Source organism: Panulirus ornatus, chromosome 37 (genome assembly GCF_036320965.1).
Source record: "Panulirus ornatus isolate Po-2019 chromosome 37, ASM3632096v1, whole genome shotgun sequence".
NCBI classification, from domain to species: Eukaryota; Metazoa; Arthropoda; class Malacostraca; order Decapoda; family Palinuridae; genus Panulirus; species Panulirus ornatus.
This window is the reverse complement of record NC_092260.1, coordinates 30,682,483-30,708,424: the sequence shown is the minus strand read 5'-3', so window position 1 is coordinate 30,708,424 and position 25,942 is coordinate 30,682,483. Positions and strand designations below refer to the sequence as shown.

The window sequence follows — 25,942 nt, the reverse complement described above, 5'->3', positions numbered from 1 at the left end:
ATTATACAAAAATTTAAAAAGGGTCTGTGAAGAGATAGAGTCCTTTGAGTGCAGGACTCTCTTTATGTACTGTACAAGTAGGTAATACTATCATGTCATTTACATCCATGTCCACATACATGTAATTTTCTGCTCCTATGGTAAGTTTTGCAAATGAGTTCATTTCTGTCACTATTTATTTTTTATGTTGAGCCCTTGTGTGGCCCATGAATGTGTAAATTGACCATAGAGGTCCAAGCACAGTCATGTAACTGTATGTAGAGATGCATTTATATTAATGAGTTCTAAAACAACCCACCTAAAATAGGTCACCTTGACCTACGTTTCATGCTTCAAAGTAAATCTTTGCAATTGGTGATTACCCATATTTTGTACAGTTATTGTCCTTAGTACCAACTTCTAGTGTCTGAGATTATTTGTGTGATTTTGAGTCTGGCAGCATTGTTAATGTGTTTCAGATGTATACTTTTATGTGTTGGTTGTGTAGAAACATTAGGTAGAAGCAGTAGGTCAGAATATTATGCAGCAGCATTAGGTAAATGTAATCAGTTGGAACATTAGGCAGGAGCCACTACAAACACTACAGTAGAGCTGCCCTTTACCAATGGCATGTTAAGGGTGAGGCACTAAAGGCTAAAGAGTGGCACTGGAGTTCACTAGTTTTGGAGACTGTTGCCATGGCCATCCCCTTAAGGGTGATCTAGGTAGGAACAGGCATCAGAGTTATAGTGTTGCTCATGTGGTCACCTTAAGGCTAGAAGTTGAATGTTATTGCTATGGCTGGCAGGTTGCTTTCTCTACTATTTGAAGATGGTTCAGTAGGTATTAGCTGAGCATAGTAATGTAAAGTTTCTGTAAAAAAAACTTTCCATTTCACATGAAGCATTTTTTTCAATCTTATTTCTTTTTCTGTAGTCTCGGAATGACCACTGCCTGAAGTTGGCCCACATGTTGTCTGACATGCATTTCCGAAACCTGAAACAGAAAGTAGTACTCCTTTACCGAACAGAAGAAGCAGCAAAACAACTAGAGTCCACCAAACTTCAGTCCACGGCGGGGTAAGTGTTCAGTTGCTTTGTATTGCCTGTCCTTATCCCTTTGCCAGTCTGCAAAATGAGTGTTGGAGGTCTCTCATTTGTAATTGATATCCACAAAAGATCTACTGGTAGTCCTTGTTATTTAGAAGTGTGGTGGAGAGGGTGATAGCATGCACAAAGCATCAGAGTGGGGAGGGCAGTGTGGTTTCAGGAGTGCTTGATGTGTAGTTGAGATGTTTACTTTGAAGAATTTATGTGAGAGTTACTTAGAGAAACAGAAGAATTTTTATGTTGCATATATGGATCTGGAGATAGGATTGATAGAGATGCTTTGTGGAAGCTGTTGCAAATATAAAGTGTAGGAGAAAAGCTAATAGAAACAGCAGATGAACCCAGACCTTGTGTTAATGTTTTTCTTAATCCCTTCTTCTTGGTAAGCTCTCACACTGTCACTAAACAGTCGATGCCAAGGCAACTGCAGGCAAGTGACAAACCGTTTAGTGATAGTGTGAGACCTTACCTAGGAAAAGGGGATTATGAACAATGTTAAGACAAGGTCTGGGTTCATCTGCTGGTCATGTTGGGCATTGGAGATCGCTGTGAATGAGTGGAGGCAATAGGGCAAGCTATCCAATTAGAGAATGACACTCTAAGGTGTCCGACTGGGTAACCATCACTTGCTGGTGAATATGTTCCTGCTGAATGCTAGAATCAGTATCTCCTGAGGAAGATCGCTGAATGGTCGAAATGTTGAGGTATGTCTCGGCGCTAAGCTGTTTGTTTCTATACCATCCTGTTTTCCACCTATCTCATTATGAACATGCAAATATAACAAAATCGGAAAAAATCTAAAACCTGAAACATTTCTGGTCCCAGGCATTTTGGATAAAGGATGCTCAGCCTGTATATGATTTACCTAGCATGATTGGGATGAGATAAAAACAGTATGTATACATAGTTTTTATGCATAATTTCCCTTCCTGTTATAGCGCATAGTATCAGGAACAAAAGGAAGATGCCTCATTTGCACACATTCAATTTGTAGCTTTCTTGTATGGAATTTGATATATAGTGTATATAGTAGATTACTGAAAAAGCTTTTAGAATTTTGAGGACTTTTGTAAATTGACAATGATATCTGGAGTAAGCTTGGGACAAATCAGAAAAAGTATTTCCTCTCTTTTTCTTTAATAAGAAATGAATCTAACATATATTTATATTTCAGATATGTTGAAGAGTTTAATGTCCGGGAAGATCTGATGGGTCTGGCTATTGGTGCACATGGTGCAAACATTCAGCAAGCTCGTAAGGTTGAAGGAGTTACAAATATTGAATTAGAAGAAAATACTTGTGTTTTTAAGATTTATGGTGAGGTGTGTATTATCAATTTTTTTTATGTAGAATTATTTGAAAGTTTGTAAGTTGGCTATTGCATTTCTTTTGAAGTAGCATTATTTTTTAGTACTATCTCTGAATTTATAGTTCTTCACTATAAGTGAACTGTAGTAATATGTTTTAAACACCTAATTATATCTTCAGTTTTAGGTTGAAAATTTAGTAACCTTTTATTAAAGGTCCAAAAAATTTCCGTTATTTCATGCTTTTAATTTTCCAGCGATGGAATACATTCCGCATTTCTTAAATTGTATTAGAAAAGTTGAGTCAAGGACAGATGACTGATCCTTTGAGGGGAAATCCTTACGTGGCCCCTTTCTTTGTTCCTTCTTTTGGCAAAGTAAACCAGGAGAGGCTTTCCATCCCCCCAGCTGCCACCTCTGACTGTTATATTTCTTTCTTGTATCTCCCATGATGATGTGATTATTACACGAAAGTGCACTTTGAAATTTATCGTGATTCATTTCCCCTTGGACTTAAAGAAATTATTATTTTATCTTTATTACATGACAGCTAGAGACGGAGTGTGAACGAATGGGGCCTTTGTTGTCTTTTCCTAGCGCTACCTCGCACACATGAGGGGGGAGGGGGACGTTATTCCATGTGTGACGAGGTGGTGATGGGAATAAATGAAGGTAGACTATGAATTATGTACATAGTGAAAGCTTTGCGGAAGATGAAAGCCGGCAAGGCAGCAGGTTTGGATGGTATTGCAGTGGAATTTATTAAAAAAGGGGGTGACTGTATTGTTGACTGGTTGGTAAGGTTATTTAATGTATGTATGACTCATGGTGAGGTGCCTGAGGATTGGCGGAATGCGTGCATAGTGCCATTGTACAAAGGCAAAGGGGATAAGAGTGAGTGCTCAAATTACAGAGGTATAAGTTTGTTGAGTATTCCTGGTAAATTATATGGGAGGGTATTGATTGAGAGGGTGAAGGCATGTACAGAGCATCAGATTGGGGAAGAGCAGTGTGGTTTCAGAAGTGGTAGAGGATGTGTGGATCAGGTGTTTGCTTTGAAGAATGTATGTGAGAAATACTTAGAAAAGCAAATGGATTTGTATGTAGCATTTATGGATCTGGAGAAGGCATATGATAGAGTTGATAGAGATGCTCTGTGCAAGGTATTAAGAATATATGGTGTGGGAGGAAAGTTGTTAGAAGCAGTGAAAAGTTTTTATCGAGGATGTAAGGCATGTGTACGTGTAGGAAGAGAGGAAAGTGATTGGTTCTCAGTGAATGTAGGTTTGCGGCAGGGGTGTGTGATGTCTCCATGGTTGTTTAATTTGTTTATGGATGGGGTTGTTAGGGAGGTGAATGCAAGAGTTTTGGAAAGAGGGGCAAGTATGAAGTCTGTTGTGGATGAGAGAGCTTGGGAAGTGAGTCAGTTGTTGTTCGCTGATGATACAGCGCTAGTGGCTGATTCATGTGAGAAACTGCAGAAGCTGGTGACTGAGTTTGGTAAAGTGTGTGAAAGAAGAAAGTTAAGAGTAAATGTGAATAAGAGCAAGGTTATTAGGTACAGTAGGGTTGAGGGTCAAGTCAATTGGGAGGTGAGTTTGAATGGAGAAAAACTGGAGGAAGTGAAGTGTTTTAGATATCTGGGAGTGGATCTGGCAGCGGATGGAACCATGGAAGCGGAAGTGGATCATAGGGTGGGGGAGGGGGCGAAAATTCTGGGAGCCTTGAAGAATGTGTGGAAGTCGAGAACATTATCTCGGAAAGCAAAAATGGGTATGTTTGAAGGGAATAGTGGTTCCAACAATGTTGTATGGTTGCGAGGCGTGGGCTATGGATAGAGTTGTGCGCAGGAGGATGGATGTGCTGGAAATGAGATGTTTGAGGACAATGTGTGGTGTGAGGTGGTTTGATCGCGTAAGTAACTTAAGGGTAAGAGAGATGTGTGGAAATAAAAAGAGCGTGGTTGAGAGAGCAGAAGAGGGTGTTTTGAAATGGTTTGGTCACATGGAGAGAATGAGTGAGGAAAGATTGACCAAGAGGATATATGTGTCGGAGGTGGAGGGAACGAGGAGAAGAGGGAGACCAAATTGGAGGTGGAAAGATGGAGTGAAAAAGATTTTGTGTGATCGGGGCCTGAACATGCAGTAGGGTGAAAGGAGGGCAAGGAATAGAGTGAATTGGATCGATGTGGTATACCGGGGTTGACGTGCTGTCAGTGGATTGAATCAAGGCATGTGAAGCGTCATGGAAAGCTGTGTAGGTATGTATATTTGCGTGTGTGGACGTATGTATATACATGTGTATGGGGGTGGGTTGGGCCATTTCTTTCGTCTGTTTCCTTGCGCTACCTCGCAAACGCGGGAGACAGCGGCAAAAAAAAAAATATATATATATATATATATATATATATATATATTTTTTTTTTTTTTCATACGATTCGCCATTTCCCGCACTTGCGAGGTAGCGCTAAGAACAGAGGACTGGGCCTTAGAGGGAAAATCCTCACCTGGCCCCCTTCTCTGTTCCTTCTTTTGGAAAATTAAAAAAAAAACAAGAGGGGAGGATTTCCAGCCACCCGCTCCCTCCCCATTTAGTCGCCTTCTACGACACGCAGGGAATACGTGGGAAGTATTCTTTCTCCCCTATCCCCAGGGATAATATATATATATATATATATATAAATATATATATATATATATATATATATATATATATATATATATATATATATCCCTGGGGATAGGGGATTAAGAATACTTCCCACGTATTCCCTGCGTGTCGTAGAAGGCGACTAAAAGGGGAGGGAGCGGGGGGCTGGAAATCCTCCCCTCTCTTTTTTTTTTTTTTTTTTTTTTTTTTTTTTTTTCTCCAAAAGAAGGAACAGAGAATTGGGCCAGGTGAGGGTATTCCCTCAAAGGCCCAGTCCTCTGTTCTTAATGCTACCTCGCTAATGCGGGAAATGGCGAATAGTTTGAAAGAAAAAGAAAGATATATATATATATTTATATATATATATATATAAAATTCCTTTCTTTCATACTATTCGCCATTTCCCGCATTAGCGAGGTAGCGTTAAGAACAGAGGACTGGGCCTTTGAGGAAATATCCTCACCTGGCCCCCTTCTCTGTTCCTTCTTTTGGAAAATTAAAAAAAAAATGAGAGGAGAGGATTTCCAGCCCCCAGCTCCCTTCCCTTTTAGTCGCCTTCTACGACACGCAGGGAATACGTGGGAAGTATTCTTTCTCCCCATCCCCAGGGATATGTGTGTATATATATATATATATATATATATATATATATATATATATATATATATATATATTTCTTTTCTTTCAAACTATTCGCCATTTCCCGCATTAGCGAGGTAGCGCCAAGAACAGAGGACTGGGCCTTTGAGGGAACACCCTCACCTGGCCCAATTCTCTGTTCCTTCCCTTGGAAAATTGAAAAAAAAAAAAAAAAAACGAGAGGTGAGGATTTCCAGCCCCCCGCTCCCTCCCCTTTTGCGAGGTAGCGCAAGGGAACAGACGAAAGAAATGGCCCAACGCACCCCCATACACATGTATATACATATGTCCACACACGCAAATATACATACCTACACAGCTTTCCATGGTTTACCCCAGACGCTTCACATGCCGATTCAATCCACTGACAGCACCTCAACCCCGGTATACCACATCGATCCAATTCACTCTATTCCTTGCCCGCCTTTCACCCTCCTGCATGTTCAGGCCCTGATCACACAAAATCTTTTTCACTCCATCTTTCCACCTCCAATTTGGTGTCCCACTTCTCCTCGTTCCCTCCACCTCCGACACATATATCCTCTTGGTCAATCTTTCCTCACTCATTCTCTCCATGTGCCCAAACCATTTCAAAACACCCTCTTCTGCTCTCTCAACCACGCTCTTTTTATTTCCACACATCTCTCTTACCCTTAAGTTACTTACTCGATCAAACCACCTCACACTACACATTGTCCTCAAACATCTCATTTCCAGCACATCCATCCTCCTGCGCACAACTCTATCCATAGCCCATGCCTCGCAACCATACAACATATTGATATGTATATGTATGTATAGGCATTTATGTATATATTTTTTATATTTATCTTGCTTTGTCGCTGTCTCCCGCGTTAGCGAGGTAGCGCAAGGAAACAGATGAAAGAATGGCCCAACCCACCCACATACACATGTATATACATACATGTCCACACACGCAAATATACATACTTATACATCTCATTGTATACATATATATACACACACAGACATATACATATATACACATGTACATAATTCATACTGTCTGCCTTTCTTTATTCCCATCGCCACCTCGCCACACATGCAATAACATCCCCCTCCCCCCTCATGTGTGCGAGGTAGCGCTAGGAAAAGACAACAAAGGCCTCATTCGTTCACACTCAGTCTCTAGCTGTCATGTAATAATGCACCGAAACCACAGCTTTATGTATATATAAGAGCATATGTGTGGATGAGCCATTCTTCGTCTGTTTCCTGGTGTTACATCGCTGATGTGGGAAACGGCAATCAAGTATAATAAATTTTAAAGAAAATAATTTTCTGTGATAGTTTATTCATATACATTTAAGGAAAAAGATTGGATTTTTTTTTACCTCATTTTTTTTTATTATTATTTTGCTTTGTCGCTGTCTCCCGCATTTGCAAGGTAGTACAAGGAAACAGACGAAAGAAATGGCCAACCCACCCCCATACACATGTATATACATACACACATGCAAATATACATACCTATACATCTCAATGTACACGTATATATACACACACAGACACACACACATACCCATGCACACAAAAAACTGTCTGCCTTTATTCATTCCCATCTCCACCTCGCCACACATGGAATACCATACCCCTCCCCTCTCATTTGTGCAAGGTAGCGCTAGGAAAAGACAACAAAGGCCCCATTCGTTCACACTCAGTCTCTAGCTGTCATGCAATGATGCCGGACACCACAGCTCCCTTTCCACATCCAGGCCCCACACAACTTTCCATGGTGTACCCCAGACGCTTCACATGCCCTGATTCAATCCACTGACAGCACGTCAACCCCGGTATACCACATCGATCCAATTCACTCTATTCCTTGCCCTCCTTTCACCCTCCTGCATGTTCAGGCCCCGATCACTCAAAATCTTTTTCACTCCATCTTTCCACCTCCAATTTGGTCTCCCACTTCTCCTCGTTCCCTCCACCTCCGACACATATATCCTCTTGGTCAATCTTTCCTCATTCATTCTCTCCATGTGCCCAAACTATTTCAAAACACCCTCTTCTGCTCTCTCAACATGCTCTTTTTATTTCCACACATCTCTCTTACTCTTACGTTACTTACTCGATCAAACCACCTCACACCACACATTGTCCTCAAACATCTCATTTCCAGCATAACCACCCTCCTGCGCACAACTCTATCCATAGCCCACGCCTTGCAACCATACAACATTGTTGGAACCACTATTCCTTCAAACATACCCATTTTTGCTTTCTGAGGTAATGTTCTCGACTTCCACACATTTTTCAAAGCTCCCAGGATTTTTGCCCCCTCCCCCACCCTATGATTCACTTCTGCTTCCATGGTTCCATCCACTGCCAGATCCACTCCCAGATATCTAAAACACTTTACTTCCTCCAGTTTTTCTCCATTCAAACTTACCTCCCAATTGACTTGACCCTCAACCCTACTGTACCTAATAACCTTGCTCTTATTCACATTTACTTTTAACTTTCTTCTTTCACACACTTTACCTTTTACCTCATATTAGAAATAAATGGAGTGAAATTGCTTCTCAACAGGCCATTTAATTATGTTTAATTCTGTTCTTTTTCTTTCTAGACTGAAGAAGCAGTTAAAAAGGCAAGATGTATGTTAGAATATAGTGAAGAGTCTGTGCAAGTGCCACGAGTCCTCGTAGGTAAAGTAATTGGCAAGAATGGCCGTGTAATACAAGAAATGGTTGATAAATCTGGTGTAGTGCGAGTGAAGATTGAGGGTGACAATGAACCAGAGCCGACAACACCTCGCACTGAAGGACAAGTCCCATTTGTCTTCGTTGGCACAGTTGAGGCCATAGCTAATGCTTCTATTTTACTTGAATATCATCTAGCACATTTAAAAGTAAGATATTTTTCCCATGTATAAGGGTTAAGGTTAATATAATGTTTCGTAGTGTGAATTATCTGCATTTTTAACTTGATTGAGCATAGCATTTTTGACTATTTTTTGTTTTTAGTGATCTCAACCTACCTCTCCCTACCTTGTCTCATATGTCTACTTCCCACCTTCCACATTCACACACTTTACCTGCACATGGTAAGTGTGATGGGTATTTGGGCTTTATGCCTGTCAACTACCAGATTCATTAAGACTTTTCTACACATGCAAGCACTGCCTCCTTGACTATCTGCCTCTCCTCTTCCACTCCTCTTATAATGTGTACTTTTGTCTTATGCCACTCTTCACTCATGCTGTTTTGACGTCTATATGTACAGGCTACTTTTTCCAAGTTTGCTTGCTTTCATTTTCTTCACACAGATCATTTCCTTTTAAAAACCACCTGTTAACCCTTTTTCAGCTTGTTTATACCTATCAACCTTTTCATTACATGTCAGTCAGTTAAGATAATCTAATAATGCTAGCTAACCTATACCTATTTTGATTATGTAAATGGATGCTCCCCAACTTACATAAGGGTTATGTTCCCAGTAAGAATAGTTGAGCCTCACTTCCACAAATACTAGTTCATTTTCTGTGGTACTGTATTGCACGGGTGCATTGTTTTCTATCATTATTGCATGCTTGTGTACTTGCCCACTACACTTTTTTTTTTTTGTCTTTATTCTCCTTCCTTCCTGGAACTCCCATCAAAGGGGTGCCGCAGCGAAGAGTCTCCACTTATCCCTGTATATATGTTCCTCCCACATATACATCATTCCATGCATTCTTCCACTATTTCTCTCCCTCCAGTACTCATCCACTCTATTTCTCCATGTCACAGATGGTCTTCCTTTCATGCCAACCCCTTTAGTAGTATTGTCATACTCTACTTGTTAACTCCTGATCTTGCATTCTTTCCACATGCCCAAATCAACTCAAAGTTGGTTTGGGCAATTTCAAACTGCAACACCATTATTTATAACACCACCATATTGAGCCATTTAAATATAAGAAAGAAATTAGTAACTACAAAGAAGAAACATGAGGAAGAAATGATTAAACTATTAAAAGCCCAATACCCTAATTCTAGTGATGCTCATGCTCACTGACATTATGAAAATAAACAGGAGCCTTAAACATAATGAACCATCCATGGGTGGCCACAAATTTTGCTTCAGGATTATCATACTCTCCTTTAAGGTCTTCAGACTTTTAGCCTTCACTTGTATTACCTTGAGACATAGTGATACACTACATTGAATCATTTTCTTTTCTCAAAGTTGATAATTTCTCCATCACTTAAATTGCTCCAGTTGACTTCGTGGCTCTGACAGTTGGTTTTTAAGGTGCTGAACCTTGTACATGTCCCTTAATGTGCTCACTTGCCTTAAAAAGATTTGTGTTCACTGTTGAGGTAGCCAGCCTGAGCTCATGTGAGATGAAAGAGATTGTTTGCTCACCTTCTGCTTCTGTATAATGTTCATCTCTAAACTATATATAGATTATTATATGTATTATAGCAGTGACAAACATGACCATGGTAGTTACAAAAGGAAGTACAGTGATGATGAAGGAAGGGGTCAGAGAAACGATCAGCCAAGATCATTTTTGTATGGAGACAGTGATGTTGGGGATAATCATTTCTAGTTGATAAGAAATAAATGTGTTTGCTTTACCCCACATTTAAAGGAGGTTTTTGCATGCAGATTTTTCTCAAAACTGATTCTTACCAATCTTGAAGACTCAAAAGCAGTGTTAGAGACATGCTGGAAAATTTGGGAAATTGATTTGGTTACTAAAAGAGAAGCACTTGTCATTTCCTGAAGAGAATAGTATACTCTGCATGAATACAAAAGAAGAAAGTAGTTGCAGAAGAAAATTGAAGGTTGAAAGTGGGAAAGGGAAGGAAAAAGTAACAAAAACTTCAGTCTTTAAGGACAGGTATGGGCTTGGAGGATGTGACACACCACTGTATGATAATTCATTGTAGATAGATACTTTCCTGATGGTAATGTTTCCATGGTTACCAATGTTAACAGGCCTATAGTAGTGCTTTTATGGTGACAAAAGTTAAGAGGCCTCTGACTAATTTTTTTTTTTTTTTTTTTTTTTTTTATACTTTGTCGCTGTCTCCCGCGTTTGCGAGGTAGCGCAAGGAAACAGACGAAAGAAATGGCCCAACCCCCCCCCATACACATGTACATACACACGTCCACACACGCAAATATACATACCTACACAGCTTTCCATGGTTTACCCCAGACGCTTCACATGCCTTGATTCAATCCACTGACAGCACGTCAACCCCTGTATACCACATCGCTCCAATTCACTCTATTCCTTGCCCTCCTTTCACCCTCCTGCATGTTCAGGCCCCGATCACACAAAATCCTTTTCACTCCATCTTTCCACCTCCAATTTGGTCTCCCTCTTCTCCTCGTTCCCTCCACCTCCGACACATATATCCTCTTGGTCAATCTTTCCTCACTCATTCTCTCCATGTGCCCAAACCATTTCAAAACACCCTCTTCTGCTCTCTCAACCACGCTCTTTTTATTTCCACACATCTCTCTTACCCTTACGTTACTTACTCGATCAAACCACCTCACACCACACATTGTCCTCAAACATCTCATTTCCAGCACATCCATCCTCCTGCGCACAACTCTATCCATAGCCCACGCCTCGCAACCATACAACATTGTTGGAACTACTATTCCTTCAAACATACCCATTTTTGCTTTCCGGGATAATGTTCTCGACTTCCACACATTTTTCAAGGCTCCCAAAATTTTCGCCCCCTCCCCCACCCTATGATCCACTTCCGCTTCCATGGTTCCATCCGCTGACAGATCCACTCCCAGATATCTAAAACACTTCACTTCCTCCAGTTTTTCTCCATTCAAACTCACCTCCCAATTGACTTGACCCTCAACCCTACTGTACCTAATAACCTTGCTCTTATTCACATTTACTCTTAACTTTCTTCTTCCACACACTTTACCAAACTCCGTCACCAGCTTCTGCAGTTTCTCACATGAATCCGCCACCAGCGCTGTATCATCAGCGAACAAGAACTGACTCACTTCCCAAGCTCTCTCATCCCCAACAGACTTCATACTTGCCCCTCTTTCCAAGACTCTTGCATTTACCTCCCTAACAACCCCATCCATAAACAAATTAAACAACCATGGAGACATCACACACCCCTGCCGCAAACCTACATTCACTGAGAACCAATCACTTTATGTATTTCAAAGAAAACTGTTGTAATTTGGCCTTTGATCTATGGATATCAGAAACAGAGTGTTTTTTACGCTGTAAATTTCACAAACTTCTACTGAGATGCCTTGTTCTGATATCTCAGTTACCTCTAATTTCTGTGCCACATTTAAGTTTAATCAGTTTCATTAACTCCTCCAATACTTGATGACATTTTGAATTGTAAGAATGACAAATTCTTTAATAAGAATCCCAATTCTGAAATATTAGAAAAACAGTATGCATGACCATACGATAGCTTTAGGCAGACTGATACCGAAACAAAGTGAGTCCGCTCCGTGCTACCTAACACAAGTGGAATATGAAATTGAATGTAATATATGGGCCATTTTTTGGATGCAATATGCAGTGTACAATAATACATTATACTTTACTGTACTATATAAAATTATTAGATTATGATAAAGAATATGTAATATTTACTCACCTTTTTGACAGTGTAGTTGAAGAGTATTTTGCTATGATCATAGTGGTAGTAGTACAGTAGTCTTTATTCACTGTCTGAAGGTAGAGGTGAATACAACCTGACATCAACAGTAGCTTAAGAAGACTGAGACCGAAACAAGCAAATCTACCCATTGCTGCCAAAAACAAGTGCTGTATGGAAGACGCATGGTGCTGCATTTGAGATTTATATTTTTTTCATTTTTTGAATTATTTTTATTAATGTACAAGTGCTCCTGATTTACGACCATCTGTCCATACGACTGGAAAAAATATGAATTAAAGAATATATGTAAAGGAGACTTGTGTGAGAGAAGTATCAGGAGAGATTGAGTGTAGAATGGCAGAAGTTGTGTGCAAATGACTTGAGGAGAGTGGTTGAGGAATGGGATACATTCAGGGAAACATTGATGGCTTGTGCAAAAGATGCATGTGGTATGAGAAAGGTGGGAGGTGGGCAGATTAGAAAGGATAGTGAGCGGTGGGATGAAGAAGTAAGATTGTTAGTAAGACAAGAGAACAAATGGGAACATTGGTGAAGGGAGTAAGTAGAGAAGTTATAACAGATAGTAATGGAATGAAGAGATGGAGTGAGTATTTTGAAGGTTTGTTGAATATGTTTGATGATAGAGTGGCAGGTATAGGGTGTTTTGTTCAGGGTGGTGTACGAAGTGAGAGGGTTAGGGAGAGTGACTTGTGAAGAGAGAAGAGGTAGTGAAAGCTTTGTGGAAGATTAAATCCAGCAAGATGGCAGTGTTGTTGATTGGTTGGTAAGGATATCCAGTGTATGTATGGACCATGATGAAGTGTCTGAGGATTGGCGGAATGCATGCTTAGTGCCATGCATGCTGTTGTACAGAGGCAAAGGGGATAAAGGTGAGTGTACAAACTACAGAGGCCTAAATTTGTTGGGTATTCCTAGGAAATTATTTGAGAGGGTATTGATTGAGAGGGTGAAGGCACATACAGAGCATCAGATTGGGGAAGAGCAGTGTGGTTTCTGAAGTGGTAGAGGATGTGTGGATCAGGTGTTTGCTTTGAAGAATGTATGTGAGAAATACATAGAAAAACAAATGGATTTGTATATAGCATTTATGGATCTGGAGAAGGCATATGATAGGGTTTTAAGAGTATAGGGTGTGGGAGGTAAGTTGCTAGAAGCAGTGAAAAGTTTTTATCAAGGATGTAAGGCATGTTTATGAGTAGGAAGAAAGGAGAGTGATTGGTTCCCAGTGAATGTTGATCTGTGGCAAGGGTGTGTTATGTCCCCATTGTTGTTTTATTTGTTTATGGATTGGGTGGTTCGGGAGGTAAATGCAAGAGTTTTGGAGAGAGGGGTGAGTATGCAGTCTGTAGTGGATGACAGGGCCTGGGAAGTGAGTCATTTGTTTGCTGATGATACAACTCTAGTGGCTGATTCGTGTGAGAAACTGTTGAGGTTGGTGACTGAGTTTGGAAAAGTGTGTGAAAGGAGAGTGTTGAGAGTAAATATAAATAAAAGCAAGGTTATTAAGTTCATTAGGGTTGAGGGACAAGTTAATTAGGATGTAGGTTTGAATGGAGAAAAATTTGAGGGAGTGAAGTGTTTTAGATATCTAGGAGTGGACTTAGCAGCAAATGGAACCATGGAAGTGGAAGTGAGTAACAGGGTGGGGGAGGGGTTGAAGGTTCTGGGAGTGATGAAGAATGTGTGGAAGGAGAGAACATTAACTCGGGGAGCAAAAATGGATATGTTTGAAGGAATATTGGTTTCAACAATGTTATAAGGTTGCGAGGCATAGACTATAGATAGGGTTGTATGGATGGGGGGTGGATGTGTTGGAAGTGAGATGTTGGAGGACAATATGTGGTGTGAGGTGGTTTGATCAAGTAAGTAATGTAAGGGTATGAGAGAAGTGTGGAAATAAAAAGAGTATGGTTGAGAGAGCAGAAGAGGGTGTGCTGAAATGGTTTGGACATATGGAAAGACTGAGTGAGAAAAGGTTGACAAAGAGGATATATGTGTCAGAGTGGAGGGAATAAGGAGAAGTGGGAGACCAAATTGGAGGTAGAAGGCTGGAGTGAAAAAGAGGCCTGAACATACAGGAGGATGAGAGGCGTGCAAGGAATAGATTGAATTGGAACGATCTGGTGTACAGGTAGACTGATTTTCTGGCAACTGATGGTTTGGCACCTCCTTTAGTCTGGACAAAATTACGTGAGGGAACTTGGAATTACCTCGGCCACCAGACTAGTTTACTGGGCGGCCACAGATGTCATTGTGTGCAGGACACACTTATTTACACTCTTTATGCTTCACCTGTTGGTGCTGATACCACAATTCTGTGAGATTCTTAGCTTATTTTGCTTAAATTTAACCCTAGCTATGGCTTCTAAGACATATGAGAGTGTCAGCCTTGGTGTCAAATGTAAACACCAGTCCATATCGATCCAAGATAAAGTAGAACTGTTGAAAAAAGTGGACCGTGGTGTTTCAGGGCATAAGCTGTGTGACATCTATAATATTGGTTCATCAACTGTTTATGATATAAAGAAGCAATGGGAGAAAATATTGAAATTCTATGCAGATAGCGATTCCAAAAGGCAAATGACGATTAGAAGAATTATGAATGATGGTAAGAGTACTGAGCAAGATCGAGGGATGCTTGAATGGTTTTGACAGCATTGGAGTGATGGAGTGGACTTGCCAGGTAGCATGATAATGGACCAGGCTAAGTTGTTCCATAAAGAACTTAAATTACAATATGAGTGTGACTATAGTGAAGGATGGCTTTAAAGATTTAAGAAGCGTCATGGAATTTCCGTGAATAAAGTGTGCGGAGAAAAGAGATCTGCACACCATGAAGGAGCTGCCGAGTATGTGGACTAATTTGCAAAACTCATAGCTTTTGAGCACCTCAGTCTTGAGCAGGTGTATAATGCATACGAAATTGCATTAGTCTGGCAATGCACACCTAGGAAAACATTAACAACAGAAGACGATGAAGACCCCACAGGATTCAAACGGGCGTATCTAGGGGAAATAGCACCTATGGCAAGCACTGAAATTGCACCCTTGTCCAAACATGACACCAATATTTTGTATTTTCATTACCTCTGCCAAGGAGATTGTTTTTACCAGTGTTTGCTTGTTTGTCTGTGAGCAACTTTCAACTAAAGTTATGAACAAATGTTGATCAAATTTTCAGGGAAAGTCAGAAGTGACACAAGGACCAGTTGATTAGATTTTGGGAGTGATCATTGTCTGGATCCAGGGCGCCATTACGGAAATATCAGTTTTTGTGAATAACTATTGAACTAATAATGATATCAATGTGATTCCAAATGCCAGAGATATGTTTTCATGGTTAAGAAATCTAAATCTTTAAGATCCAAATAATTGTCTGGATCCAGGACGCCGTTACGCTACTGGCGCCCCCATCAAGTGGCGCCCAGGGCACCTGCCCTACCTGCCATACCCTAGATACGCCACTGGATTCAAATCTAAGGACAGACTTACCATCTTAGGGTGCTCAAACATTTGATATTTGTTTAATTTAAATGACGAATTGTTTGAAAGAAAAAAAAGAAATATATATATATATAGACTTCCCCAGAACTTTTAAAGGGGAAGTAAATGTTTATAGTTGTGTTACTGGAGTGATAGTTTTCATGCATGGTGTTTTTGACAAGAAAATAGTGAAGTTGGAGAAAAATGTAGCTTAGACATTGAAGCTTATTGATACAGTGGTGAAATTGATGAGAACTGCTATTTACGTTTGTGTGAATAAATTGTACATTTCCTTTTCCATAGCCAGAGGTTGAACCATTATGTGACATTCATTTTTTTTCATTCATTTCAAGCTAAAAGTTTGTTTCTAAATTGTTTCTTACATTTTTCATATGTATATATATGTATGTGTGTGTGTGTGTGGGTATGTGCGTATGTGTGTGTATGTGTGTGTGTGTGTATATGTATATATATATGTATATTATCCCTGGGGATAGGGGTGAAAGAATACTTCCCACGTATTCCTCGCGTGTCGTAGAAAGCGACTAGAGGGGACGGGAGCGGGGGGCCGGAAATCCTCCCCTCCTTGTATTAACTTTCTAAAATGGGAAACAGAAGAAGGAGTCACGCGGGGAGTGATCATCCTCCTCGAAGGCTCAGAGTGGGGTGCCTAAATGTGTGTGGATGTAACCAAGATGTGAAAAAAGGAGAGATAGGTAGTATGTTTGAGGAAAGGAACCTGGATGTTTTGGCTCTGAGTGAAACGAAGCTCAAGGGTAAAGGGGAAGAGTGGTTTGGAAATGTCTGGGGAGTGAAGTCAGGGGTTAGTGAGAGGACAAGAGCAAGGGAAGGAGTAGCAATACTCCTTAAACAGGAGTTGTGGGAGTATGTGATAGAATGTAAGAAAGTAAATTCTCGATTAATATGGGTAAAATTGAAAGTTGATGGAGAGAGGTGGGTGATTATTGGTGCATATGCACCTGGGCATGAGAAGAAAGATCATGAGAGGCAAGTGTTTTGGGAGCAGCTGAATGAGTGTGTTAGCGGTTTTGATGCACGAGACCGGGTTATAGTGATGGGTGATTTGAATGCAAAGGTGAGTAATGTGGCAGTTGAGGGAATAATTGGTATGCATGGGGTGTTCAGTGTTGTAAATGGAAATGGTGAAGAGCTTGTAGATTTATGTGCTGAAAAAGGACTGATGATTGGGAATACCTGGTTTAAAAAGCGAGATATACATAAGTATACTTATGTAAGTAGGAGAGATGGCCAGAGAGCGTTATTGGATTACGTGTTAATTGACAGGCGTGCGAAAGAGAGACTTTTGGATGTTAATGTGCTGAGAGGTGCAACTGGAGGGTTGTCTGATCATTATCTTGTGGAGGCTAAGGTGAAGATTAGTATGGGTTTTCAGAAAAGAGGAGTGAATGTTGGGGTGAAGAAGGTGGTGAGAATAAGTGAGCTTGGGAAGGAGACCTGTGTGGGGAAGTACCAGGAGAGACTGTGTACAGAATGGAAAAAGGTGAGAACAATGGAAGTAAGGGGAGTGGGGGAGGAATGGGATGTATTTAGGGAATCAGTGATGGATTGCGCAAAAGATGCTTGTGGCATGAGAAGAGTGGGAGGTGGGCTGTTTAGAAAGGGTAGTGAGTGGTGGGATGAAGAAGTAAGAGTATTAGTGAAAGAGAAGAGAGAGGCATTTGGACGATTTTTGCAGGGAAAAAATGCAATTGAGTGGGAGAAGTATAAAAGAAAGAGACAGGAGGTCAAGAGAAAGGTGCAAGAGGTGAAAAAAAGGGCAAATGAGAGTTGGGGTGAGAGACTATCAGTAAATTTTAGGGAGAATAAAAAGATGTTCTGGAAGGAGGTAAATAGGGTGCGTAAGACAAGGGAGCAAATGGGAACTTCAGTGAAGGGCGTAAATGGGGAGGTGATAACAAGTAGTGGTGATGTGAGAAGGAGATGGAATGAGTATTTTGAAGGTTTGTTGAATGTGTCTGATGACAGAGTGGCAGATATAGGGTGTTTTGGTCGAGGTGGTGTGCAAAGTGAGAGGGTTAGGGAAAATGATTTGGTAAACAGAGAAGAGGTAGTAAAAGCTTTGCGGAAGATGAAAGCCGGCAAGGCAGCAGGTTTGGATGGTATTGCAGTGGAATTTATTAAAAAAGGGGGTGACTGTATTGTTGACTGGTTGGTAAGGTTATTTAATGTATGTATGACTCATGGTGAGGTGCCTGAGGATTGGCGGAATGCGTGCATAGTGCCATTGTACAAAGGCAAAGGGGATAAGAGTGAGTGCTCAAATTACAGAGGTATAAGTTTGTTGAGTATTCCTGGTAAATTATATGGGAGGGTATTGATTGAGAGGGTGAAGGCATGTACAGAGCATCAGATTGGGGAAGAGCAGTGCGGTTTCAGAAGTGGTAGAGGATGTGTGGATCAGGTGTTTGCTTTGAAGAATGTATGTGAGAAATACTTAGAAAAGCAAATGGATTTGTATGTAGCATTTATGGATCTGGAGAAGGCATATGATAGAGTTGATAGAGATGCTCTGTGGAAGGTATTAAGAATATATGGTGTGGGAGGCAAGTTGTTAGAAGCAGTGAAAAGTTTTTATCGAGGATGTAAGGCATGTGTACGTGTAGGAAGAGAGGAAAGTGATTGGTTCTCAGTGAATGTAGGTTTGCGGCAGGGGTGTGTGATGTCTCCATGGTTGTTTAATTTGTTTATGGATGGGGTTGTTAGGGAGGTGAATGCAAGAGTCCTGGAAAGAGGGGCAAGTATGAAGTCTGTTGGGGATGAGAGAGCCTGGGAAGTGAGTCAGTTGTTGTTCGCTGATGATACAGCGCTGGTGGCTGATTCATGTGAGAAACTGCAGAAGCTGGTGACTGAGTTTGGTAAAGTGTGTGGAAGAAGAAAGTTAAGAGTAAATGTGAATAAGAGCAAGGTTATTAGGTACAGTAGGGTTGAGGGTCAAGTCAATTGGGAGGTAAGTTTGAATGGAGAAAAACTGGAGGAAGTGAAGTGTTTTAGATATCTGGGAGTGGATCTGTCAGCGGATGGAACCATGGAAGCGGAAGTGGATCATAGGGTGGGGGAGGGGGCGAAAATTTTGGGAGCCTTGAAAAATGTGTGGAAGTCGAGAACATTATCTCGGAAAGCAAAAATGGGTATGTTTGAAGGAATAGTGGTTCCAACAATGTTGTATGGTTGCGAGGCGTGGGCTATGGATAGAGTTGTGCGCAGGAGGATGGATGTGCTGGAAATGAGATGTTTGAGGACAATGTGTGGTGTGAGGTGGTTTGATCGAGTAAGTAACGTAAGGGTAAGAGAGATGTGTGGAAATAAAAAGAGCGTGGTTGAGAGAGCAGAAGAGGGTGTTTTGAAATGGTTTGGGCACATGGAGAGAATGAGTGAGGAAAGATTGACCAAGAGGATATATGTGTCGGAGGTGGAGGGAACGAGGAGAAGAGGGAGACCAAATTGGAGGTGGAAAGATGGAGTGAAAAAGATTTTGTGTGATCGGGGCCTGAACATGCAGGAGGGTGTAAGGAGGGCAAGGAATAGAGTGAATTGGAGCGATGTGGTATACAGGGGTTGACGTGCTGTCAGTGGAGTGAATCAAGGCATGTGAGGCGTCTGGGGTGGACCATGGAAAGCTGTGTAGGTATGTATACACGTGTGTGGACATGTGTATGTACATGTGTATGGGGGGGGGGGGTTGGGCCATTTCTTTCGTCTTCTTCCGTGCGCTACCACGCAGACGCGGGAGACAGCGACAAAGTATAAAAAAAAAAAAAAAAAAAAAAAAAAAAATATATATATACCTCGCAAACGCGGGAGACAGCGACAAAGCAAAAAAAAAAATATATATATATATATATATATATATATATATATATATATATATATATATATTTTTTTTTTTCAAACTATTCGCCATTTCCTGCGTTAGCGAGGTAGCGTTAAGAACAGAGGACTGGGCCATTGAGGGAATATCCTCACCTGGCCCCCTTCTCTGTTCTTTCTTTTGGAAAATTAAAAAAAAATTGAGAGGGGAGGATTTCCAGCCTCCCGCTCCCATATATATATATATATATATATATATATATATATATATATATATATATATATATATTTTTTTTTGCTGTCTCCCGCGTTTGCGACGTAGCGCAAGGAAACAGACGAAAGAAATGGCCCAACCCGCCCCCATACACATGTATATACATACGTCCACACACGCAGATATACATACCTACACAGCTTTCCATAGTTTACCCCAGACGCTTCACATGCCCTGATTCAATCCACTGACAGCACGTCAACCCCGGTATACCACATCGATCCAATTCACTCTATTCCTTGCCCTCCTTTCACCCTCCTGCATGTTCAGGCCCCGATCACACAAAATCTTTTTCACTTCATCTTTCCACCTCCAATTTGGTCTCCCACTTCTCCTCGTTCCCTCCACCTCCAACACATATATTCTCTTGGTCAATCTTTCCTCATTCATTCTCTCCATGTGCCCAAACTATTTCAAAACACCCTCTTCTGCTCTCTCAACCACGCTCTTTTTATTTCCACACATCTCTCTTACCCTTACGTTACTTACTCGATCAAACCACCTCACACCACACATTGTCCTCAAACATCTCATTTCCAGCACATCCATCCTCCTGCGCACAACTCTATCCATAGCCCACGCCTCGCAACCATACAACATTGTTGGAACCACTATTCCTTCAAACATATCCATTTTTGCTTTCCGAGATAATGTTCTCGACTTCCATACATTCTTCAAGGCTCCTAGAATTTTCGCCCCCTCCCCCACCCTATGATTCACTTCCGCTTCCATGGTTCCATCCGCTGCCAGATCCACTCCCAGATATCTAAAACACTTTACTTCCTCCAGTTTTTCTCCATTCAAACTTACCTCCCATTTGACTTGACCCTCAACCCTACTGTACCTAATAACCTTTCTCTTATTCACATTTACTCTTAACTTTCTTCTTTCACACACTTTACCAAACTCAGTCACCAGCTTCTGCAGTTTCTCACATGAATCAGCCACCAGCGCTGTATCATCAGCGAACAAGAACTGACTCACTTCCCAAGCTCTCTCATCCATAACAGACTGCATACTTGCCCCTCTTTCCAAAACTCTTGCATTCACCTCTCTAACAACCCCATCCATAAACAAATTAAACAACCATGGAGACATCACGCACCCCTGCCGCAAAGAAATCATGTTATGGATTTGAACCCAAACTTCCCCTTGACACCAAGAACCTTTCAGTTCTCCCTTTCAATAATAATTTTGCTTGACTTCCCATGTTGCTTAAATCCTTTAATGTAAATGCTGCCTTCAGCAAAAATGATACTAAAAAGAATATCTTAACTAGGAACTCGCCAGAAAGTTCTGCTGGACGCCTCTATAAAGTGCCATGTAGAAATTATGATCAGTTTTATGTTGGGCAGACTGGTAAGTATTTTTCTGTTAGACTTAAGACCTGTCCAGGCCCCAGAGACCTTTCCGTGGTTTACTCATGTTTCGCATGCCCTGGTTCAGTCCATTGACAGCACATCGACCCTGGTATACCACATCATTCCGATTCACTCTATTCCTTGCATGCCTCTCACCCTCGCTGTATGTTCAAACCCTGATCACTCAAAATCTTTTCAACTCCATCCTTCCATCTCCAATTTGGTCTCCTTGTTCTCCTTGTTCCCTCCATTTCAGACTCATGTATCCTCTTTATCAACCTTTCTTCACTCATTATCTCCATATGTCCAAACCCTTTCAACACAACCTCTTCTGCTTTCTGTACCACACTTTTTATTACCACACATCCCTCATACCTTTTAATTACTTACTCGATCAAACCACTTCAACCACATATTGCCCTCAAACATTTCTTTTCCAATACATCCATCCTCATCTGTACCTTATCCAACTGTTTACATAGATTTTTCTTTTGGCATTGTGCTAAGACAAGTTATTGTTGAAATGTTGAAAAAAGGTGAGATGTATAATTTATTTTTTCAGGAAGTTGAACAACTAAGACAAGAAAAACTTGAAATTGACCAGAAGTTAAGAAATATGCATACAACAAACAGTATAGGAAATAATCAGGGTTATCCAGTCAGGAGAAATGATCGGTAAGTGTCCTTATTTGATGTTTTTACCATAAGCATCATGCATGCTAGTTCAGAATAGCACATTACATACCCTAGTATCATAGTCAATTGTTTTGGTTGTCTTTTTATAATTTTGTATGTCATTATTTGCCTTTCATGTGCTTTTGCATGTGCAGGTGGGCTTCATCGACATTTTAGATATCTCTTTAAGATTCAAAATCTACCATAAGAATTGTGCTTCAGGGATGGGGAAAGAAACTAGAAAACAGAGAATATAGATTTTATTATTTATTTATTTATTCCTTCTCTCACTACTCGTAGAATGGCATACTTCCTGCTGCACTGTGCTTTATGCATAATGTGCTTCACTTATGAACTCTTTTGCTGTAATAAGGAAAGACTTAAGAACTTCAAACATTGTAACTTTTACATTAACTTCTTTGTGTATCATTTCATCCTTTGTGTAATATATGTAATGATTTTATTGCTACCTCATCCTTTGACTGCAGTATCTCTTCTATTATTTGATCCACGCCATTTGCATTAGCATATTGTCACCTCTCCATTGTTGTTTAATTGTCCCCAGTTGTGATATTACTGTGCTTACTTGTATTATCTACATTTATAATATTAGACAGGCACATTATGTAGAAGTAATCAGTAGGACCATTAGGTAAGAACCTTTGAAAACACTGTGCTAGAGTTGCCCTCTACCAGTGGCCTGTTGACAGTGAAGTACTAAAGGCTAAGAAACGGCATTGGATTTCACCAGTTATGGAGACTCTTCTGCTGTGGCCACTCCCTTGAGGGAGTTCCCAAAGGGAATGGGCATCAGATATATGAAGAGATAGATAGATGTGAGTACCATGATTAAGAGAGAAGGGTAAGGGTGACCTGATCATGAACTGTAAGCTTTTAAAAGAGAATTGTGAAGTGGACAGAGGACAGGTGTTTGAGAGATGTATGGATAGAGCAAACAGAGGACATAACATGAAAATAAGAAATGTGAGAAGAAGGATGTAAATATATACTTTATAGTATAAGAGTGGTAGATAAGTGAAACATTGGCTGAGTACATGGTTAATGCTGACAGCATACATAGATTTAGCAGGTTGTGTGATCTTTCTTTCTTTTTTTCAAACTATTCGCCATTTCCTGCTTTAGCGAGGTAGCGCTAGGAACAGAGGACAGGGCCTTTGAGGGAATATCCTCACCTGGCCCCCTTCTCTGTTTCTTCTTTTGGGGGAAAAAAAAAAAAATGAGAGGGAAGGATTTCCAGCCCCCTGCTCCCTCCCCTTTTAGTCGCCTTCTATGATACACAGGGAATACGTGGGAAGTATTCTTTCTTCCCTATCCCCAGGGATATATATATATATATATTTCTTTCAAACTATTCGCCATTTATTGCATTAGCAAGGTAGCGTTAAGAACAGAGGACTGGGCCTTTGAGGGAATATCCTCACCTGGCCCCCTTCTCTGTTCTTTTGGAAAATTAAAAAAAAAAACTAGAGGGGAGGATTCCCAGCTCCCCACTCCCTCGCCTTCTACGACATGCAGGGAATACGTGGGAAGTATTCTTTCTCCCCTATCCCCTATATATATATATATATATATATATATATATATATATATATATATATATATATATATATATATATATATATATATATATATATATATATATATTCTTTTTCTTTCAAACTATTTGCCATTTCCCGCATTAGCAAGGTAGCGTTAAGAACAGAGGACTGGGCCTTTGAGGGAACACCCTCACCTGGCCCAATTCTCTGTTCCTTCTTTTGGAAAATTAAAAAAAAACGAGAGGGGAGGATTTCCAGCCCCCCGCTCCCTCCCCTTTTAGTCGCCTTCTACGACACGCAGGGAATACGTGGGAAGTATTCTTTCTCCCCTATCCCCAGGGGCCTGGATGAAATATATATATATATATATATATATATATATATATATATATATATATATTTTTTTTTTTTTTTTTTTTTTTTTTTTTTTTTTCATACTATTCGCCATTTCCCGCGATAGCGAGGTAGCGTTAAGAACAGAGGACTGGGCCTTTGAGGGAATATCTTCACCTGGCCCCCTTCTCTGTTCCTTCTTTTGGAAAATTAAAAAAAAACGAGAGGGGAGGATTTCCAGCCCCCCGCTCCCATATATATATATATATATATATATATATATATATATATATATTTACATATATATATATATATATATATATATATATATATATGTAAATATATTTTATTATTATTTATTATACTTTGTCGCTGTCTCCCGCGTTTGCGAGGTAGCGCAAGGAAACAGACGAAAGAAATGGCCCAACCCCCACCCCATACACATGTATATACATACGTCCACACACGCAAATATACATACCTACACAGCTTTCCATGGTTTACCCCAGACGCATCACATGCCCTGCTTCAATCCACATATATTTTTTTTTTTTTTTTTTTATACTTTGTCGCTGTCTCCCGCATTTGCGAGGTAGCGCAAGGAAACAGACGAAAGAAATGGCCCAACCCCCCTCCATACACATGTATATACATACGTCCACACACGCAAATATACATACCTACACATAGCCCATGCCTCGCAACCATACAACATTGTTGGAACCACTATTCCTTCAAACATACCCATTTTTGCTTTCCGAGATAATGTTCTCGACTTCCACACATTCTTAAAGGCCCCCAGAATTTTCGCCCCCTCCCCCACCCTATGATCCACTTCCGCTTCCATGGTTCCATCCGCTGCCAGATCCACTCCCAGATATCTAAAACACTTCACTTCCTCCAGTTTTTCTCCATTCAAACTCACCTCCCAATTGACCCACCCCCATACACAATGTATACACACACACGTCCACACACGCCAATATACATACCTATACATCTCAATGTACACATATATATACATACACAGACACATACATATATACCCATGCACACAATTCATACTTTCTGCCCCCATTCACTCCCATCGCCACCTCGCCACACATGGAATACCTTCCCCCTCCCCCCTCATGTGTGTGAGGTAGCACTAGGAAAAGACAACAAAGGCCCCATTCGTTCACACTCAGTCTCTAGCTGCCACGCAATAATGCCCGAAACCATAGCTCCCTTTCCACATCCAGGCCCCACACAACTTTCCATGGTTTACCCCAGACGCTTTGCATGCCCTGATTCAATCCACTGACAGCATGTCAACCCCGGTATACCACATCGATCCAATTCACTCTATTCCTTGCCCGCCTTTCACCCTCCTGCATGTTCAGGCCCCGATCACACAAAATCTTCTTCACTCCATCTTTCCACCTCCAATTTGGTCTCCCACTTCTCCTCGTTCCCTCCACCTCCGACACATATATCTTCTTGGTCAATCTTTCCTCACTCATTCTCTCCATGTGCCCAAACCATTTCAAAACACCCTCTTCTGCTCTCTCAACCATGCTCTTTTTATTTCCACACATCTCTCTTACCCTTACATTACTTACTTGATCAATCCACCTCACACCACACATTGTCCTCAAACATCTCATTTCCAGCACATCCACCCTCCTGCGCACAACTCTATCCATAGCCCACGCCTCGCAACCATAGAACATTGTTGGAACTACTATTCCTTCAAACATACCCATGTTTGCATTCCGAGATAATGTTCTCGACTTCCGCACATTCTTCAAGGCTCCCAGGATTTTCGCCCCCTCCCCCACCCTATGATCCACTTCCGCTTTCATGGTTCCATCCGCTGCCAGATCCACTCCCAGATATCTAAAACACTTTACTTCCTCCAGTATTTATCCATTCAAACTTACCTCCCAATTGACTTGACCCTCAACCCTACTGTACCTAATAACCTTGCTCTTATTCACATTTACTCTTAACTTTCTTCTTTCACACACTTTACCAAACTCAGTCACCAGCTTCTGCAGTTTCTCACATGAATCAGCGACCAGCGCTGTATCATC

At 40.8% G+C, this 25,942-nt stretch overlaps 1 protein-coding gene across 1 annotated transcript in view; it reads left to right on the top strand.

The window, feature by feature from the left end:
* The window catches only part of Fmr1 (synaptic functional regulator FMR1), a 150,669-nt gene that overhangs the window by 43,562 nt on the left and 81,165 nt on the right, over nucleotides 1–25,942 (top strand). The window contains exons 5-8 of the mRNA XM_071684215.1: nucleotides 916–1,058; nucleotides 2,263–2,410; nucleotides 8,280–8,561; nucleotides 21,863–21,975. Of these exons, the coding sequence (XP_071540316.1) occupies nucleotides 916–1,058; nucleotides 2,263–2,410; nucleotides 8,280–8,561; nucleotides 21,863–21,975 (686 nt within the window). The remainder of the gene's footprint in view (nucleotides 1–915; nucleotides 1,059–2,262; nucleotides 2,411–8,279; nucleotides 8,562–21,862; nucleotides 21,976–25,942) is intronic.